General features: G+C 45.4%; 1 protein-coding gene across 1 annotated transcript; it reads left to right on the top strand.

Annotated features, from left to right (window-relative positions):
• Positions 1–2,300: 2,300 nt before the first annotated feature.
• On the top strand, positions 2,301–10,408 carry LOC130487503 (prolactin-releasing peptide receptor-like). The gene is made up of 2 exons (XM_056861033.1): positions 2,301–2,719; positions 9,775–10,408. Exons 1-2 carry the CDS (start codon positions 2,301–2,303, stop codon positions 10,406–10,408), a joined length of 1,053 nt encoding a protein of 350 aa, XP_056717011.1.
• Positions 10,409–21,037: the final 10,629 nt, after the last annotated feature.

Raw genomic sequence — 21,037 nt, 5'->3', positions numbered from 1 at the left:
TGAGCACCCGATAGGGTTGCCAGCTCTGGGTTGGGAAATTCCTGGATATTTTGGGAGTTGGCAACCTTGGGCATTGCAAGCCGGGCACATCCAGTTTTTGAGCTTATTATTTACAAGGATCACAGCACCACTAACAACTGGGTGATGTGATTTTTGTAGCTGGAAAAAACACACCTTTATTTTCAGAGCGCAAGCAGCTGCTTGAAAGACTGATGGTTGCTTGTGGTATAGACAATCTGCCCTCTCCTGTCCCTGGTAAACAGGTTTCACTGGGATTTGTATCATTTCATATGTTGTCTGTAGCTTCGGCTCAGTTGTGCTTCAGATGATAATCAGGTCCAGCGACTGCTGGAAAATACCATTATTTTCTCACTTTATTATCTCATGTGTTTTACCGAAGAGTTTAACAGTGTGAAAATAAATAGCTGAATGAATAGCTATGACCAAAAAGTTAGGCTAATATAGCACTTCCTGCATTGAACAATTTGGCTCATATCTATAAATGACTGATAATGTTTTCCAGACAGAATCCAAACTCTACAGCAATCAAAAAGGGGTCTCCCATTCATTCAACACAGCCAGGACATCATTCTTTTCTCTGATGAGATTCATATTCCCCCCTACTGTCCCTTCTTTGTAAACCTTCCTGTAGATATGATCTTCATTATCTGGAGGCCAGATGGGAATTTAAAACAACACAATATGGATGTTGCTATGTCCCCAGTCTCTGGGGAATTATAATACTGACAGCTTGTGCCGCATAAAAAGGAGAAAGTGAAATTCTGACCTGGCAGTAGGGTTGCCAACCTCCAAGTGAGGCCTGGAGATGTTCCAGAATTACAGCTGATTCCCCAGAGATCAGTTGCCCTGAAGAAAATGGATTCTTTGGAGGGTGGACTCTACGGCATTGTACCCCACTGAGGTCCCTGCCCTCCCCAGGCTACCTAATCTCCAGGAATTTCCCAACCTGGATCTGGCAACCCCACTCTCCATCCCCCACCAGTGGCTGGGGAGGGGGGACTTGGCAACCCTAATTACTAGCCACTCTTCACCTCCACCAGTTGCCTTTCTGTAAGGTGCGTATTCAAAAGAAGTCCTTTAGACCAAGAAAAACCTTTGCCTGCCGATCTCTTCACATAATAGTTAATTTAGTAACCTCTAATAGCCTTTAATGTCAACATTTCATAAGAGCCGCATTTGGTTTCACCATCATAATTGTGTGTCATCAACTTACAACCGTCTCATAGCAACCCCAGGACCATGGTGGAGTTTTCGAGGCAAGAGATAAGCATCTGCATAGCAACCCCTATCTTCCTTGGGGGTCTCCCATCCAAGTACAAACTTTGGCCAACGGAGGGCTTGGAGCAGATCACAGTATTTCCATCCCTCATTTATTCTCAAAGTAAGGAAGCAGATAAAACAAAGAGAGAGCAACCACAACAAGGTGCCCTCTGGACCCCATAATGAATCAGACACTGTAATGTTTGTTTCTTACATATGCTAACAAATCTCTGTACTTGTCATGATGGGTTTATAATGGTATGTTTTTTGGGTTTTGTTTTTTAAATCTGGTTCTTTTTAGCAGACATTTTTTCTCTGACAGCCTTTAGAGCAATTTGGGAACCTGTCCTCCACAACTGTGACTGCTCTCAGCAGAATCCCAGATCTCACATCACAATCTGTCTGCTCTGAACTTGGCATCATCATAACTTGTTTTCCATACTGCCGGTCTTTAGGGGGAAACTGTTTACCAGAGTCTGTCATTCTAACACTCCCTTTTCATCTGTTTTCTCAGGCATCTGTTGAGCAATTCATTCCTTCAATCTTTTTTTAACTTCCCGGCAAGACGTGTAATAGACATTTTGGATGGAAAACCAAAATTATGAAGAGGCTTCCAATGCAGAACATACGAAAATGGAAAAGCGTCAGAAAAGGGGTGTGTTGTAGTGGCAAGAGTATCAGGGAGTAAAACAAATGGCCCTTGAAATACATGTTACCTCAGGGATGTACATTTGAGCTGTGAACACCAGAGAAACAAGATGGCCCACGATTATGCATTGCCCTGGGAAATGTAGATACCCTTCCCAAACTGACCTAGGCTTAAACAACCTCCCTTGTTATGTTGGCTTTCTATCGCTGACTGAATGAAAGAAACGGATTTGTCATGTCCACTTGTACAGGGAAGCCAGGTTCCAAAGGTATGGTGATGTGGCCGTGATTCCGGAGTAGAATCCAGAAGACTTGTCCTACTGCAATTACTGCCATCTGTGTTTACTATCAGTCACTGTTGCTTATGACTCATGGATAGCGCCAGCCATTGGGACAATGGACCATTCAATGGCAGCACCTATGAAATCGTGCTTCGGAACAGCTCCAATTCCAGCAGTCAGTTTACAGGTGTGCAGCTGATCCAGTCTTTCAAACCCCTTCTGATCCCCTGCTACACCTTAGTGGTGCTGGTGGGAATCTTCGGCAACTATCTCCTCCTCTACGTCATCTGCAAGACCAAGAAAATGCACAACGTTACCAACTTCTTCATTGGCAACCTGGCCTTCTCGGACATGCTGATGTGTACCACCTGCGTCCCCTTTACCCTGGCATATGCCTTCAACCCCCAGGGGTGGATCTTCGGCAAGTTCCTGTGCTATTTCGTATTCCTGATGCAGCCCATGACAGTGTATGTGTCTGTCTTCACCCTCACAGCTATCGCAGTGGACAGGTAACTTCTGAGTGTCTCCCCCCATGAATGACCCACACCCAAAGGCTTCACTTACCTCTTCACTAAGGGAAGACATTTGGGGTCCCCAATTACTAGACTGCCACATTGCAGTGAGTTTTGCTTACATCTTTTCCCTCCAGTCCCAAGTTCCCAACATGGACATAAGTTCCTACTGTCATCCACCTAGTTCCCTTCCCATCATTACTATCCATCTTCTGTTCAACACCCACCTTATTTGTCCCCTTCCCTTCAAGCTCCTGACCTGCTCAAAGCATATTGACAATCTAAGTAGGCTCAACCAGGTCAGGTCTTATACCTGGAGATTTTGGGGGTGGAGCCTGAGGAGGGCGGGGTTTGGGGAGGGGAGGGACTTCAATGTCATAGAGTCCAATGGCCAAAGCGGCCATTTTCTTCAGGTGAACTGATCTCTATCGGCTGGAGATCAGTTGTAATAGTGGGAGATCTCCAGCTACTCCCTGGAGGTTGGCAACCATATTGATGGTACTGCATTACATCTTGCTAGGAAAAAATGTTATATGACAATTTTCTTGATTTGCATATCATGGATTCTTAGGAACTGCCTTTCCTTGATTCAGAATTTGAACTGCGTTATTTAATAGCAAAATAAAACAGGAGTCCTGTGGCCCTTTAAAGACTAACAACATTTATTCCAGCATAAACTTTGTGAGCCAGAACTCACTGGTGGGTGTATGGCCCTAGCTACGATTTAGGGAGATTTGGACCGTAGAATATTAGTTTGACATAACAGTTTCTGTACATTGAAATGTCCGTAAGGCCTGTTATAATGCTGTTCCAGCCACCTGTCAGTTAAGCCAATGATTGGGGCAAAGGGATTGCAAATGTCCCCATCTCTCTCCGGGTTTTTTTTGTTCTTACAGTGGCCTACGGTTTTAATCTCAGCAGATCTAGGGAAATCACAGTATGACACAGCTCAAGCGGATGATTCTGTCTCATTGTCTTCCAACTGGGCAGCAAACTCATGCTGTTTGTTGGTTCCTTGCATATCCTCTGTTTTCTGCCCCTGACTGTTAGCTCTCTCCAGTCCCAGACCATCAAGTTCTCACCACGTTTTTAGCTTCTGGCCAACTGAGTTAGTGAATGCACTAATTTAATATCTGTTCTCCATCCTGGAAGGGCTGAATGATCGGCAGGAGACTGGAGAATGACATGTCTTGGTTTGCGGATGAGTTTTGTAGCAACCAATCAAAGAAAGGTGTCTTTGACTCCCTATTGTACCAGGTATTATCCCTGCCTGTTAGTTAATACCATATTTTTCGTGTGTGCAAAAAAATTGGTCCGGTAACCGAATGTAGTTGCTTTCTTTGGTAAGCTGGGCACAGATGCAGAAAATCAAGGAGAGGTGATGCTGTGTTTCCATGACAGCATAATTCTAGTAGCCAAGTGTTTGAATCCCAAATGGAAAGGATAACAGGCAGCCAAGGTCCAAACCTTAAAAACAGTGCTGTCCAAGGGGTATTTTTCATGCAACTAACAGTGCTGCTTAAAGGCACAAGATCAGGGAAAGGTTGAAGAAGAAGAGTTGGTTTTTATATGCCGACTTTCTCTACCACTTAAGGGAGACTCAAACCGGCTTACAATCACCTCCCCATCCCCTCCCCACAACAGACACCCTGTGAGGCAGGTGGGGCTGAGAGAGCTCTAACAGAGCTTTGACTAGCCCAAGGTCACCCAGCTGGCTTCATGTGTAGTAGTGGGGAATCAAACCTGGTTCTCCAGATCAGACTCCACCGCTCCAAGCCAGCGCTCTTAACCACTATACCACGCTGCCGAATGAGATGTCTAACCCTTTTCTCCCTTGCCTCTTCCAGAATTTAAAATGCAAATCCAAAGCTTTGATTAGCTCTGTGTGTATGTGTCTCTGTGTGTAGTCCTGTCAAGTCACAACTGACTTATGGCGACCCCTTATGAGGTTTTCAAGGCAAGAGACTAACAGAGGTGGTTTGCCATTGGCCTTCCTCTGCATAATGACTCTGGTATTCCTTGGAGGTCTCCCATCCAAATCCTAACCAGGGCTGACCCTGCTTACCTTCTTAGATCTGACGGGATCAGGCTAGCCTGGGCCATCCAGGTCAGGGCTTAGCTGTCTGGGGGCGAGGGGTGGTGGAATAACAGGTACCGAACCTCTCCACTCCCCACAGAGCTAATTATGGTAGCCTAACTGAAGATGCCAGAGATTAAACCTGGTACTTTTTGCATTCAATGTATAGATTCTACTTTTTAACCACTCCCCAACCCTGGTTGCTGAAAAAGCATCACTGCAATTGCAAAAAATAAAAATCACCAGAGATTGGCAGGACTGGATCTATGGAGATCTCAATTCATATCAGACATTGTCCTGCAATGGGTTCACCAAGAAGAAATCAGGGAGCAGGGCACAGAGACAAAATGTACCTTATGAACCAACTTGTGGGGCAGTGGAACACTGTGGTTCTGAACAGTGGTTCTTATTTATTTGTAGGGTTGCCAGGTCCCTCTTCGCCACTGGCGGGAGGATTTTGGGGTGGAGCCTGAGGAGGACAGGGGTTGGAGAGGGGAGGGACTTCAATGCCATAGAGTCAATTGCCAAAGCGGCCATTTCCTCCAGGTGATCTGATTTCTATCGGCTGGAGATAAATTGTATTAGCAGGAGATCTCCAGCTAGTACCTGGCAGTTGGCAACCATATTTATTTGCTTCATTTATACCACGCCTTCCTGCCCCATGGAAACCCTAAGTGGCTTACACTGTACTTTGCTCTTCCATGTTATCTAAGCAACATCTCCATGAGGTAGGTTAGGCTCAGACGACATGATTGGCCCGAGGTCAGCCAGCAAGCTTCCATGGCAGAATGGGGCTTTCAGCCTAGGTCTCCCAGATCCTGGTCCTGCAGTGGGAAGATTGTTCAAGGCTGATCTGCAGCCCAGACGCCGCTCAGCCACTATTCCCAGACTGTGAATATTCTCCACTCATGTTCTGCAGCAGATGAATCCAGGTGGAAAGAGGTCCTTGAGCAGGTGTGGATTCCAGCAAAAACTCGCTGCGTAATACCAGTTGTCAGGTTGAAGGAAAAGAAAAGTCTCTGTGATTTCATTCCCCCACAATACGTCCTTACCACGTGACTTAATTGGGTGACTCAGCTTCTGATGTGATAATTGTAGTTCCCAAGGATTGGGGCTGTTCCGAGATGGAAAGGTATAATTTCTTTCCATAGCTTCAATGCGTGACGAGCCGTTTGTGTTTAATTAAATGGTATAGAAATGGAACTTTAATGAAATTAAAGCAGAGGGAGCAGCGTGGTTGATTTAATGCATGTCAGGCTCCCTGGCACCTTTAGTGGCCTTTGTGTTTCGCCTTGGAATTGGCTGGGGGCCGATCATTAGCCGACCACCGTTGATCCTATTCGTCTCTCCAAAAGTTATTTCATTGTGACATTACCAAATCGACTTGTTAACCAGAAGGGTTGTGAAACACAGGCCGTGCCAGCTACAGGAACAAACCCTATCAGAGCCAAAGAAGGGTAGAATTGCATCTCTTGTGATATCAAAGAATCCAGAGAAGTTCAAACTGGTATTCTGAGCCAGCCCAAGACATTTGCTGCTTCGAATGGGTATATTGCATCTTATGAGTTAGGTGGAGCAGAGAGAGCTCTAAGAGAACTGTGACTAGCCCAAGGTCACCCAGCAGGCTTCATGTGTAGGAGTGAGGGAAACAAACCCGTTTCATCAGATTAGAGTCCGACGCTCATGTGTAAGAGGGAGGAATCAAACCCCGTTCTTTAGATTAGAGTCCACCGCTCTTAACCTCTATACCACGCTGGCTCTTAAAACCAATGAGAGAGAGAGAGAGGGGCAGTTTTATAAGGGCTTGTGACCCAGTAGGTTGGCTTCCGCCGGTGCATGAGCTGAAGACCTCTGATCTAGGATATGTTAAAGTAGTGAGCTTTCAAGTTGAGCTCTTTTTCAGGGAGGAAGAATGTTTGGGCAACCCTTCTGATATTAAGGCCCCCAAGTGGAAGCAAGAGGAGCCGCCCTTCCAGGTTTGCTTGTTTGTTTGTTTAAAACATTTATTAGCCATCTTTCTCACTTACAGACCTCAAGGTAGTTTACAATGTAAAAAGAACATAAAACACAAAAATACACAAATCACATAAAAGGCCATGATTAAAAATCACAGTTTAAAAGTGTTGATAGGCACAACAACTAGAATACTGTCCTGAATAAAACTGTCTTCAGCTGCCTCCTAAAAATCAAGAGTGAGGGGCCCAGGCGCATCTCCCTGGGGAGACTGATCCATAATTGTGGGGCTGCCACTGAAAAGGCCCTCTCTTATGTACCCACCAGATAAACTTCTTTGGTTGATGAAGCAGTCAAGAGGGCCTCTCCCTGTGATCTTAATTCCTGGGCAGGAACATATGGGAGAAGATGGTCCTTCAGAAACCCTTTCAAGGACAAAACCAACATTTTGAATTGGGCTCAGGAGCAGATCGGTAGCCAGTGTAATTGCTATAATATTGGGGTGACATGCTCCCAGTAGTTGGCCCTAACCAGCAGTGTAGCCTCAGCATTCTGCACTAGCTATTCCTAGGCAAACTGAATGTCAGATGCTGGTGCCGTATAATTAGGGTTGCAACCTCCAGGTACTAGTTGGAGATCTCCTGCTATTACAACTGATCTCCAGCCGATAGAGATCAGTTCACCTGGAGAAAATGGCCACTTTGGCAATGGGATTCTATGGCATTGAAATCCCTCCCCAAACCCTGCCCTCCTCAGGCTCTGCCCCCAAAATCTCCAGGTATTTCCCAACCTGTAGCTGGCAACCCTACATATAATGGGGGAGGACTGTTGCCTTCATGCCCAGCTTGTTGGCTTTCTGGACTTTTCTAGCTGGTGACAATTGTGAGCAGGGGGTTGGACTAGATCGGATCTTGGTTTGCTCCCTAAGTCAACATGTTTTATGCCCCTTTATCTCTATTTTTTAGGTTGTAACTGCCTACCACTGAATACTTTCAATTACCGTATGGCTGTGAAATACGCTGTCATTTCCATAGATCCTTGTATGCTTTTCCTGTCTATGCAGTGATGGACTTAGTTCTTCCTTTAATATAAGCATGAGATGAGTCAGTGGACTGCCAGGGAGCATCAAAACAGCAACAGGCGGAGATGTCCACATATGCATACCCTAATACAATGCGACCTCTAGAGGTTGGTTGGAGTACCTGCATTTTATTTAGTAGGGCTGCTTTCTAAAAGTGTTGAGAGGAAACGGGAAGCATTTTGTGAATATTTTAACCCCTGAAAAATGAACTCTTCCCCCTCCACACACACACACTTTTGGAAATTTTTCATGCATGGTTGTGCAAAAGTGTGAATGCTTCACAAGGGGGTGGATGCTTGTGCGAAGGGGAAGCATAAGACAATCATACCTATGCTCATGGTCATTGTGATGTGCAGGCTATCTGGAGATTTTGGGGATGAAGCCTGAGGAGGGTGGAGTTTGGGGAAGAGAGGGACTTCAATGGGGAATAATGACATAGACCCCCCCTTTCCTCATCCAATTGTGGGCCAGTTGTGGTTAGTCAGTGGGAAGGCATATTGCACATATCCAGCTGCATAGAGTTGCCAGCTGAGGGTCAGGAAATACCTGGAGATTTTTGGGGCGGGGCCTGAGGAGGGCAGGGTTTGGAGAGGGACTTCAGTGCCGTAGAGTCCAGTTGCCAAAGCAGCCATTTTCTCCAGGTGAATTGATCTCCATTGGCCGGAGATCAGTTGTAATAGCAGGAGATCTCCAGCTAGTACCTGGAGGTTGCAACAACAAGTTACAAATAGTGCTGTAAAACAGTAAGTACAAACAAGAAGAACAGCACAAGCTCCAATGTCAAAATACAATATATATATATTCACAACCAATGTTCAATAGTCAAAGGACTTGCATATCATATACACAAAATACAACTGTACCATGGATGTATAAAGAGTTCAAAACCAAAAGGTAAGTGGAGACATATCCAAATAGTCTTAATGGTTACAAAAAATTCAAACTGTCAATGGCTCATAGAAACCCCAAAGGTCTATTCCCAAAGATGGCAAGCACAAAGGAGAAGGCCTTTCTAGGATGGAACTCCAACAGTTGCAGGGGTTGATCATGCGCACCCTCTGCATCATGGTTGTTTGATATTTATGTATGACTGAGGATTCCTCAATGTACACATTGGTTCCACTAATAAGATCACTGCTGTGGGCAACTGAGTTCCTTCAGCAGTTCCTATTGCGCACGATCTAACTACCAGTTACTGCACATGAGCAGCATTGCTGGTATTGGAATTGCTTCTATCACCTCTACTGCGCATGATCAACCCCTGCAACTGTTGGAGTTCCATCCTAGAAAGGCCTTCTCCTTTGTGCTTGCCATCTTTGGGAATAGACCTTTGGGGTTTCTATGAGCCATTGACTGTTTGAATTTTTTTAACCATTAAGACTATTTGGATATGTTTCCACTTACCTTTTGGTTTTGAACTCTTTATACATCTATGGTACAGTTGTATTTTGTGTATATGGTGTGCAAGTCCTTTGACTATTGAACATTGATTGTGAATATATATATTTTGTATTTTGAAATTGGAGCTTGTGCTGTTCTTTTTGTTAGTACCTGGAGGTTGGCAACCCTACAGATGCACCTTTTTATGACTTTTCATATGATCACAGGCTGGGGCCTGAGAAGAATTTGAAGGCCTCAGTCTGGCATCTGATACTTTAAAAAAACCCAAACATAAAACAGGAGTTATGATTATAAGACAGAGTTATGATTATAAGACAAAAACAAGTTACGGTCAAGTAGAACTCTATTCTGACCTTCAGATCAATGCGTAGAGATCAGATCTCAATACTAACATTGATTAATATTATTGTGATAACTGGGACACAGGTAATAACAAGGCAGGGTAACAGGTAAGTGGACCGTGCCAAACAAGAATGGCCCTACCATGAAAGGGAACACGGCAGAGAGATGTCACACTCACTATTATCCTTTCCTCTCCAGATACTACACCACTGTGCACCCTCTGAAGAAGCGCATCTCATTCAGTACCTGCGTGTACATCATAGGTGGAATCTGGTTGCTCTCCTGTGCTCTGGTGGCCCCGGCTATCGTCCACACCTACCACGTGGAGTTCCAGAAGGAAGGCTTTGCCATCTGTGAGGAGTTCTGGATGGAGGAAGAGAAGGAGCGCCTGGCGTATGCCTACAGCGCCTTGATCATCACTTACATCCTGCCCCTCTCGGCCGTCTCCCTCTCGTACATCTGCATCACCGTCAAGCTAAAGAACCGCGTGGTGCCCGGCCACCCGACGCAGAGCCAGACGGAGTTTGACCGCGTGCGGAAGAGGAAGATCTTCCGCCTGCTCGTGCTGGTGGTGGCTGCTTTTGCCGTCTGCTGGCTCCCCATCCATGTCTTCAACATCATCCGCGACATAGACATCAACCTGATCAACAAGGATTACTTCCTCCTGATCCAGCTGCTCTGCCACTGGTTTGCAATGAGCTCCTCCTGCTGTAACCCGTTCCTCTACGCCTGGCTGCACGATCGCTTCCGGAGCGAGCTGAAAGAGATGTTCACCTTCAAACAGAAGATCATCCCAACCAATAACTGTGTTGCTGTTAGCGTGATGCTCTGAGAGCTCGGATTGACACTGCAGTGGCAGCTGGGTTGCTTTGGCCAATTCATTGTAGCTACAGGAAACCGGCTTTCATTCGATGTCTCATCTTCTCCTACAGATGCTACCATCTTTGCAGAATCTTTGATAAAAGCCAGCATGGTGTAGTGGTTAAAGTTTTGGACTAGAAGAAGAAGAAGAGTTGGCTTTTATATGCCGATTTTCTCTACTTTTTAAGGAGAATCAAACCGGCTTACAATCTCCTTTCCTTCCTCTCCCCACAACAGACATCTGGTGAGGCAGGTGGGGATGAGAGAGTTCGGAGAGAACTATGATTGGCCCAAGGTCACCTAGCTGGCCTCATGTGTAGGAGGGGAAAACCAACCCGGTTCACCAGATTAGAGTCCGCTGCTCATATGGAGGAGTGGGGAATCAAACCCGGTACTCCAGATTAGAGTCCACCACTCTTAACCATTACACCATGCTGGATCTCTATAAGCTGGAAAATTCGGGTTCAAATCTCCACTCTGCCTTGAAGCTTGCTGGTGGCCTTGGGCTTCTTATGCTTGTTTTCAGCCTATGCTCTTGGGGTGGTGGGGATAGACTGAGGCTGTTACCGCACTAGGTATTCCCAGCGATGTATCAAGAGTTTGGAAATGTTATAAAAAACATCATTTTAAAAGGGTTTTTGGATACCACAGCTAAAAAATGGTTGGAAGACATCTTCACAGCTAAAGGGGCCAAAGTAAGTGCGAACAGTATTTTTTACAACATTTTCAAACTCTTAATACATCAGTGGGAATACACTGAAAGTGCGAACAGAATTTTTTATAACATTTCCAAACTCTTGATACATTACTGGGAATACCTAGTGCGGTAACAGCCTGCTTCCACATGGCAGCAGGACTCTTATTGCTGCAGCAAATAAGGAAGCATTCAGTGTGGCGATGGAGCATCCACACGGGTAGGTTTCCCCACATTTTCCTTATCTCAATCCCATGCAGTGGCTATTCCCTTCTCCACACCACTCAAGTGCTTATGGAGGAGGTTTAATGGGTAATTAACATAATTGTAAGTAACACAACACAGCATTATAATGCTATAGTGATACGTCAATAGGCAGAAGGTTAGGCTGAATGAATATCACTACTATTCTGAAAACATTTGTGAGGTAGATATGGATGAAAAGGTTACCCAGTGAGGTTCCATGTAGGGGTGCCAATTTCCAGGTGGTGGCTGGAGATCCTCTATTACAACTGATCTCCAGCTGACAGAGATAGAAGCTTTTCTCCCTCATAATACCAGAACGCGGGGTCATGAGCTGAAGCTGGAGGGTGAGAGATTCAAAACAGATAAAAGGAAGTAGTTCTTCACACAACATATAGTTAAATTGTGGAACTCCCTGCCCCAGGATGTGGTGATGGCTGCCAACTTGGAAGGCTTTAAGAAGGGAGTGGACGTGTTCATGGAGGAGAGGGCTATCCATGGCTAATAGTCAAAATGAATACTAGTCATGATGCATACCTATTATTTACAGTATTAGAGGAGCATGCCTATTACATTAGGTGCTGTGGAACACAGGCAGGATGCTGCTGCACTCGTCTTGTTTGTGGGCTTCCTAGAGGCACCTGGTTGGCCACTGTGTGAACAGTACTGGACTTGATGGACATTGGTATGATCCAGCATGCCTTTTCTTATGTTCTAGAGGTCAGTTCACCTGGAGAAAATGGCCGCTGTGGATGGTGTACTCTATGGCTTTATGCCCCATTGAAGTCCCTCCCCTCCCCAAACCCCATCCTCCTCAGGTTCCACCCCCAAAATCCCCAGGTATTTCCCAACCCAGAGCTGGCAACCCAGGTTCCATGGCAGAAAGGGGATTTGAAGCTGGGTCTTCCAGATCCTAATCTGAAACTCTAATCATCACACCAAATAGACTTTAAAAAACACCTCTTCATGTATTACTTTTGAGTAGTTTTGTGAAGGACCTTTTAAATATTCTTTAGAGTATGTAGACTTTCTGCAGCTTAACTGTAAACATGATGCTTCAAGTGTGTTCTGTAATTGACAATCTCATGAATGCTACCTGGCCGCCATTTAACTAAACTGAGCATTACTGTGCATTTTCTTTTGCCTTCCAGCCAACTCAGATCAATGAATACGACTCAATGGATGACTAGACCTGCATACATTTAAATGCCTAAATGTATGCAGATGAGCAGCAGTTATTCTTTTTTGTTTTTTTGCGGGAGAAGCAGCCAGCTGCTGCTATGCTGAAACAGCAAACAGGGTTACTGAGGAAGAAGTGAGCAGTGGCTCACGAAAGCTCATACCCTGCCAGAAAATATTTTTGTTAGTCTTTAAGGTGCTACTGGACTCTTGCTCTTTTCTACTACTGCAGACAGACTAACATGGCTACCCACTGAGGGTTACTGAGGAATAGCCATCAATCTATTTCAATCTATTTCGACAGAAACTATAACTGGACTGTGTTTGCAGAAGTCAGATTGAAGACAAGATCAAAACAGATGCTGATATGAATGTCATTTGCTTAGACTGAGCAAGATTCACTGTCCCTGCGTCATTCAAGTGTGGATCATATCAGACCATAAAGGATTCTTTTCATAGGCCATTTATGCTTGGTAATTAGCAACGCGTTCCAGGCTGAAGTGTCCCGCATATTTTTTTTTTTTTTTTTAGTTTTTCAAGCTGAACCTTAATTCAGGAAGTGACTGCGAAGCGGGCACATACCTCCTTCGCATTTCTTAAGAGCCCCTTTAACGCGACCTTTTGTATTTGCTTCACCCCTGCACCGAAGCATTTACTGAAGGAACCATGAAAAATCACAAACGCGGCTTAGCTATGCAAACGGCCATTGCCAATGGCTATGCAAGTGAAGGAGTGAAGGAGCAGGCGAGTGTGTGTGGGGGGGTGGAATTTCTCCTTTTGCAGCGGGACTGTGAATAAGCATTTTAAAGGTCGCATTTAAAAAAAGAGCTTTGAGCGAGCATCAAAATTGACCCTGCATAAATGGCCAAAGTTAGCAGGAAACGGTTCCTCATAATGGCCTGGAAGGGACAAGCCCCAAATGACCATTCTCTCTAAACTTTGTCCTCCTTAAAAGGTAAAGGTCCCCTGTGCAAGCACCGGGCCATTCCTGACCCATGTCACATCCTGACGTTTCCTAGGCAGACTTTGTTTAATGGGGTGGTTTGCCAGTGCCTTCCCCAGTCATCTTCCCTTTACCCCCAGCCAGCAGGGTACTCATTTTACCGACCTCGAAAGGATGGAAGGCTGAGTCAACCTTGAGCCAACTAACTGAAACCAACTTCCGTTGGGATCGAACTCAGGTCGTGAGCAGAGCTTGGACTGCAGTACTGCAGCTTACCACTCTGTGCCACAGGGCTTGCTCCAACCCAAAAATAACTAAAGGTGTCCTACAGGTGGCAGTGTGGCACACTTTGAATCCCTCGACGCTCTGCAACTGATTCCCCCCATTGTCGACAAACCAAATGAAGCTCAGCCATGTTCTGGCTGAGCTTCAATGAACCCTTTCTTGCAAAAACCAAATGGCGCTCAGCGTCATCAGGACTAAAGAAAACTTCCTTTAGTCCCGATAACGCTGAGCTTCATTTGGTTTGTCAACAATTTCCTGCAAAAACTAAATGGCGCTCAGCGTCATCGGGACTAAAGGAAGTTTTCTTAAGTCCCAATGACGCTGAGCGCCATTTGGTTTTTGCAAGAAATGGTTCATTGAACCCAGAACATGGCTACATACAGCTGCCTCTCAAGACTACCCTGGGAAACCATTTCAAACAAGATACTTTATACAGATAATGTATGCAGTCAGTGGTCGATCCAGACACAATGGAGGAGGTTCATGGTCTGAACATCCCATGCTTGGGGTTTTGCACTGTTTTTACTCTGATGATCAATTCCACACAGCTACTCAGAAGATCGGGGAAGTGACCCTGAATGAGATGTCACCAAACTCATTCTTCCTGTGCCTTTTCCCCACATAAAGCATTCCCTTCCCTCAAAAGCATCAGTTATCTCTGAAAAAGTTGGGTAGAGAGAGGTATGCAACATCTGGACCTGTCTCCCCCACCTCCGAGCTCATTGCAACGCCAGGAGGAGGCTATACTTTGGGGAAATGATGCAGTAGGAAAAGGTTAAATACCCCCCCCCCGGATCACTTCCCTAAGTCTTCAGGGCAGATACCTGTGGTTGCTGATTAAGTTTTTAAAAAAAAAAAAAAAAAAAACAAGGAAATCCTAATCACAGACCTCCCACATATTTTTTAATTGAATGCTAAGTGATATTTAGGGATGTGGAATGGTATAGTAAAGCCCGATCTCGTCAGATCTCAGAAGCTGAGCTGGGTAGGCACATAGAAGGGAGGCTTCCATGGAAGACTCTGCAGAGGAAGGCAATGGCAAACCACCTCTGCTTAATCACTTGTCTTGAAAGCCGCACCAGGAGTTGCTATGTTGACTGTGACTTGACAGCACTTTACATGCACATACAAGTGATATTTTCTGGAGAAACTGGGGTCTTTGGCTATGCCTGGTTAGGAATGCCAGCCTTCAGGTGGGACCTGGGGATTCCCTGGAGTTACAGCTCATTTTCAGACCACAGAGACCACTTCCCCTGGAGAAAATGGATGCTTTGGAGGGTGGCATTGTATCTGACTAAGGTCCCTGTCCTCCCCAGGCTCCATCCACAAAACTCCAAGAGTTTCCCAACCTGGATCTGACAACCCTACCCCCCCCCCCCATCCCTTGCCGGTAGCCAGGGGGGACCTGACAATCCTATGCCTGGTTGGCGCTGTCAACCACCAGGTACTAGCTGGAGATCTCCCACTATTACAACAGATCTCCAGCCGATAGAGATCAGTTCACCTAGAGAAAATGGCTGCTTTGGCAATTGGACCCTATGACATTGAAGTCCCCCCCTCCCCAAACCCCGCCTTCCTCAGGCCCCACCCCAAAAACCTCCCACCAGTGGTGAAGAGGAACCTGGCAACCCTATGCCTGGTGAAGGGTGATCTCTGAAAGAACAAGAACTTTACAAGGAAGGAAGCAGCTGTCCACAGCTTCTTTTGCTATTTGATTTAGCAAAGATCACAATAGTTCCTTACAGCCATTCAGTGACAGGGTAGGCAGGTTCAGAAGAACACAGGCGAGAGCCCAGAGAGATGAAGAAACGTCAGGAAATAGGCCCCATTCAGATGTCCTAGCCAACCTTTGTTGTTCACCAGGGACATAACCCCAGCTTGTTTGACATGTTTCCAGCCCCCTCCCTCCTCCTCTCACACAATTGGCTGGATTCGGACCTCTTGAAACACCTCTGCTTGTCCTTCACGGGCACCCACATGCCTTGGTAGTGTGCTCACATACTTCTCTTACTCCTTCCCTTTAACATGTACGGCGTGACTTCTGGTTTTGGAAGTCTTTGATCAGACTCTTGTTCTCCATGACACCCAAACACCATCACCTAGATGAACTAGAGCTTACCTTCCCATATACCAAGGCCATTTATGCATGGAAGGTTTCGCCTTGGATTTGCTGCTCTACAGATGCTCATTTTCCCCATCCAAATTCTCAAAACTCTACATGGGGGCTTATTTTTGAGTTTTAAGAATTTGGATGGGGAAAGTGTGCATCTAGAGAGCAGCAAATCCAAGGCATTCCTGTGATTGGAAAAAAGGGAACAACACCACAAGCCAGAACTGGTTAAGAAGACGAAAAAGAGTTGGTTTTTATATGCTGACTTTCTCTACCTTTTAAGGAGAATCAAACCGCCTTACAGTGTCCTTCCCTTCCTCTCCCCACAACAGACACCTTGTGAGGTAGGTGAGGCTGAGAGAGCTCGAAGAGAACTGTGACTAGCCCAAGGTCACCCAGCTGGCATCATGGGTAGGAGTGGGGAAACCAACCCAATTCACCACATTAGCATCTGCCACTCATGTGGAGGACTGGGGAATCAAACCCGGTTCTCCAGATTGTCCACCACTCAAAACCACCGCTCCTAAGCACTACACCACACTGGGTCTTATACCTACACCTACCTCTATTCCATTTCTACCCTAGCCTTCCTCCAACAAGCAGATGCCAGCATCCACAGTTCCTCCCTTGTCCTCACAACAGCCCTTTGAGGTATGCTAGGGTGAGCAAGAGTGACTGGCCCAAGGTCGCCCAATGAGCTTCTCAACTGTGTGGATTTGATGTGGTTGCCAACCTCCAGGTGGTGGCTAGAGATCTGCTATTACAACTGATCTCCAGGCAACAGAGATCAGTTCACCTGGAGAAAGTGGCTGCTTTGGCAATTGGACTCTGTGGCATTTAAGTCCTTCCCCTCTCCAAATCCTGCCCTCCTCAGGCTCCACCCTCCAAATCTCCAGATATTTCCCAACCCAGAGCTGGCAACCCTAGGATTTGAACCCAGGGCTCTCAAATCTTTGCCCAACACTCTAACTGCTATGCTACAACCATTAGAAGTTACTCTGACAACCACATCAGATTTCTAGCCTCTTATGCACATTCTTTGCTAAAGATGGATGTAGCTTTACGTATATCATACAGTTTCATAGCCTGTTTTCATAGCACCTTGCAATGTAAATATATATATATATATATTTAAGTCTGGTTTGGCTGCTTTTCTTGTGCACTGGTATGTGATATCTGGTGTTATGAGCTGAATTTTGGGTATAGCAATTCATGTATTGTGTTAGCTTTTCATGGAGTTGGTTTATAATTAAGCATCAGAGTTTTAATTTGTAATTTTATGTGCTGTATTCGGAAGCCTTTGGCTAAGTGGTGGGGTAGGAAATGATAAAATAAATGTAAATAAACTCATACAATCTACCCAGCTTTCAACCTTTCACTACAGGGCGTTCAGTTGAAAGATAACTTCTCAACTACTGCATGCAACACAGTTTCTGGGGGAAGCGTCTGCTGCCATCCTTAAAGGGTTCTCTTGACACAGCCTAATATCCTCAGATCCTGGGGCATTTGCAAAAATTATTCCTCCTCCTCGAGGTTCCAGCAGGCTTAGTTGGGCTTTGAGTTTGCCGTCTGTTTCTCACATCCTGCAAATGTACTCTATTTCCTCCCCTTTGGGATACCATTACAGCTCATTTGACACTCTAATGAGATTACAGAGACGGAGGCAGGGGGATAAATATCTCACTTCTGAAGCACGCTTCTCATCACGGCACACACTCTGCCACTTTCAACTGGTGCCTTTGCTGCTGCAAAACCTGATTATAGAACTCCGGGAGCTTCTGTGTCACGAGGATGGAACATCACAGCCGCAAAGACATGAAAGCACTATATATTTTTTGGCCAGCCCTTATGGACAAGTAGTCAAACAGACCAAATTAAGGCTGGAAGCCACAGAGGCTTTCACAAAGGGGTTTATTGTGTAGCCAGCACATGAGTTGAAAGGAACGCGGCCGTTTTTAACCACTGCCTGGTTTTATAAAGACATCTTGTGATGGGTTTCGGATACAGCCCGAGAACTGAAGAGATCACACTGGCCATCGAGTCCAAAAGTAAGGGGACTCCTCCCACCCCATTTGTCTTGCTTCTGTTCATATGATCCAAATGTCTACATTTACAAGGAATGTTCCTTATTTTTCTGGGCCTGATCCCTACTTTAAAAATCACAACATTGCATTGGTAGGGTTGCTAGTTCTGGGTTGGGGAAAAAACTGGAGATTTTTGGGGCAGAGCCTGAGAAGGGCAGGACTTCATTGCCATAGAGTCCAATTGCCAAAGCGGCCATTTTCTCCAGGTGAACTGATCTCCATCAGCTGGAAATCAGTTGTAATAGCAGGAGATCTCCAGTTAGTACCTGTAGGTTGGCATTTGGGAGGGGTAATTTGTTCAATTGTTGTGTGTGTCAGTTGCAAGAGGTGTCCACAGCGGTTTCCTCAGGGTCTAGAGAGAAGGCCGTAGGTTCACACTAGGGCTGCCAACCTCCAGGTAGTATTCAAAAACACAGATGTAGGCTAATAATTCACTTATGTCAATATTTTATACATATATAATAATCCTATAAGGTTGCACTATTGCTTCATAGCGCCTTTTCAACCAACAAAAGTTAATATACAGAATTGTATATACAACAAGGCAATATTTTTAAGATAATGAAATTCAACAGAAATCAACAATAGACTTGTAGTGTCTTTCTTTCATGAATTATGCATATAATGTCCATAGTTGTCCTTAATTCCAGTTGGGTAGAACAGGATTCCGGTATCTTTGCCTGTTTCAATATTTCTTCAGCTACCCTGAAGGACATATATTTATGACGTCTGGATCCTCTCTCAGAACGTCCCTTGCATCACCAGCATTTATCTTCAATTTCAGAACGCTGTTCTGTTGATAGATTATTCAAGTGGGACTATAATTAACATTCTTAACATTAAAACAATAATTAATACATATATATAATAACGTTTATACTCACAATCATGAACAGATTTTCATACACAGTGACTTGTGTGGTGTCGACCCGATAAGAACCCTTTCTTGTTTCCAGTCAATTGATTCCATACGGGCAATATACTTAAATGCTTGCTACAATGCTCTTTAGGACCGATCCCAGGTGCAAGGGTTAATTTACAAGAAAGAGGTAAAATCATTGACCATGTTTAACCCTTTTGGGGATATACAATCAAAGAGTTGCACAAAGCATGCTTCCTGCTGACTTAATATTCGTTCCATATTGGATCTCTGAAACTTCTTAGGTGTTGCTTGCCAAACCGCAAAGAACTGAAAATTGCTATCTGTATGCTTGCACTTCATCCAATGCTCCACTAGAGGCGCTTCTAATACTTGATTTTTTATTCTAGAGCTATGCTCCCCGATTCTTAATTTTAGGGGGCGTGTGGTTTTTCCAACATAAATTAATTTGTATGTACAGATAACTAAATATATAACATTTGAAGAGGAACAGTTTGTAAATTGGCGCAGCACATACGTGAAGCCAGTGTCTTCCCTTGTGAAACTCTTTACTGGGAGGGAAAAACGGCAGACTGCGCATGATCCACAGCGGTGATGTCCGACAGCCCCTATAGTAGGGGGTACTATCGGTAGATCTGTATGTATTAGTGCGTTTCTTAAAGAGCCCGTTCTTTTAAAACCAATCAAGGGTGGTACTGTGCATCCTGCAATGCTCTGTACTATGTGCCAGTGTTTGTAAATTACACGTTTTATCTTAGTTGCCAAATGTGTGTATTGTAGAGTAGCTGTCAAATTCTGTTTTTCATGTTTCCTTGAATTAAAAAGGGTGGACCTATCAATCCCATCAGCTCGAAGGCGTGCAGTATTGATGATATGTGGTGGATAACCTCTACTTAAAAGGGTGTCCCTAGGGCTGTTGAATTTAAAAAAATTCGGTATAGTTCGGATTCGGCCGAATTCAGCCTGTTTAGATTCGGGATATGCCGAAGTCCGAACTCCCCCACTTCGGATCCGTTCAATTTGGCGGGAATTCAAAGTTCGGGGAAAAATTCGGACGAATAAAGCCATTAAAAACACAATCGCGCCTTTCCGCGGCTCTGGGGGGGCATTTTTGGGGTTAGAGGTCCCAAACTTTCGGCAGAGCTTCAAAGGATGTTTATTGAAAGACTCCCCAAGTTTTGTAAAGATTGGGTCAGGGGGGGCTGAGATATGGGCCCTGAAAGGGGTCCCCCCACCCTTAATGTGCATCTCTCAGCAGAGCTTGCCGCCCACGCACAAAGCTCCCAGCCTCGACAACAGCTGAGAAATTTGCAAAGCAACTGCAAAACAACTGCAAAACAACACAACCTTGTTAAACAACACCTTTGCAACACACAACTGAAACCTCCCCCCTCAAACCAGGGAGCGAGAGACTCGAGGGGGAACACACACCCCAGGCAGAACCGACGAAAGCCCCCTTTGGCTTCCCCCCCACCCACAGAAACTACAAAACTTGGGGGGTATCTTAAGAACACTGGTCTGAAACTCCGCTCAAAGTTTGGGGTCTGTACCCCCAAAAATGCGCCCCCTGCAGCCATGGAAAGAAAAAGGGGGGAGCCCATATCTCGGGACCCCCTGACCCAATGTTTACAAAACTTGGGGGGTATCTTAAGAAGCTTCATCTGAAGCTCCAGTGAAAGTTTTGTGTCTGTACCCCAAAAAATACGCCCCCTGCAGCCACAGAAAGGAGCAAATGTGCACAAGCAACCCCCCAAGTTTTGCTCTCTCTCTCTCTCTCCCTGGCCGGGCCGCACATCAGCTGATTCCTCCAGTACTCAATCCTGACTGATTGGCCAGAAGAAGACCCAGCTTGGCCACCGATTGGCCGGGGGAGGAGAATGCTGCTTACTGACGGTTATGCTGCTTACTGACGGCCCCGAATTTGCCAAATTTATTCGCAAACTCCCGAACTCGCTGAATTCGGCCCCCCCGGTTGCCCGCCAGTTTTGAGTTCGGTTCCTCTCGAACTAAAAACCACCGAATCAGGGGAAATTCGGCTGATTTTCAGTTCGGGCCGAACCGAATCAACAGCCCTAGGTGTCCCCCAATTCTGATGCTGCTTTTATATAATCTTCTGTTCATGTTGCATTCCTTTTTAGCCTCAAAAACTGGCCATAGGGTAAGTTGTTCCTCATGAAAGGGG

This window comes from Euleptes europaea, chromosome 14, assembly GCF_029931775.1.
Source record: "Euleptes europaea isolate rEulEur1 chromosome 14, rEulEur1.hap1, whole genome shotgun sequence".
In the NCBI taxonomy this organism is placed as follows: Eukaryota; Metazoa; Chordata; class Lepidosauria; order Squamata; family Sphaerodactylidae; genus Euleptes; species Euleptes europaea.
Note: the sequence above shows the minus strand (reverse complement) of the source record. Positions and strands in the feature narration are given on the sequence as shown.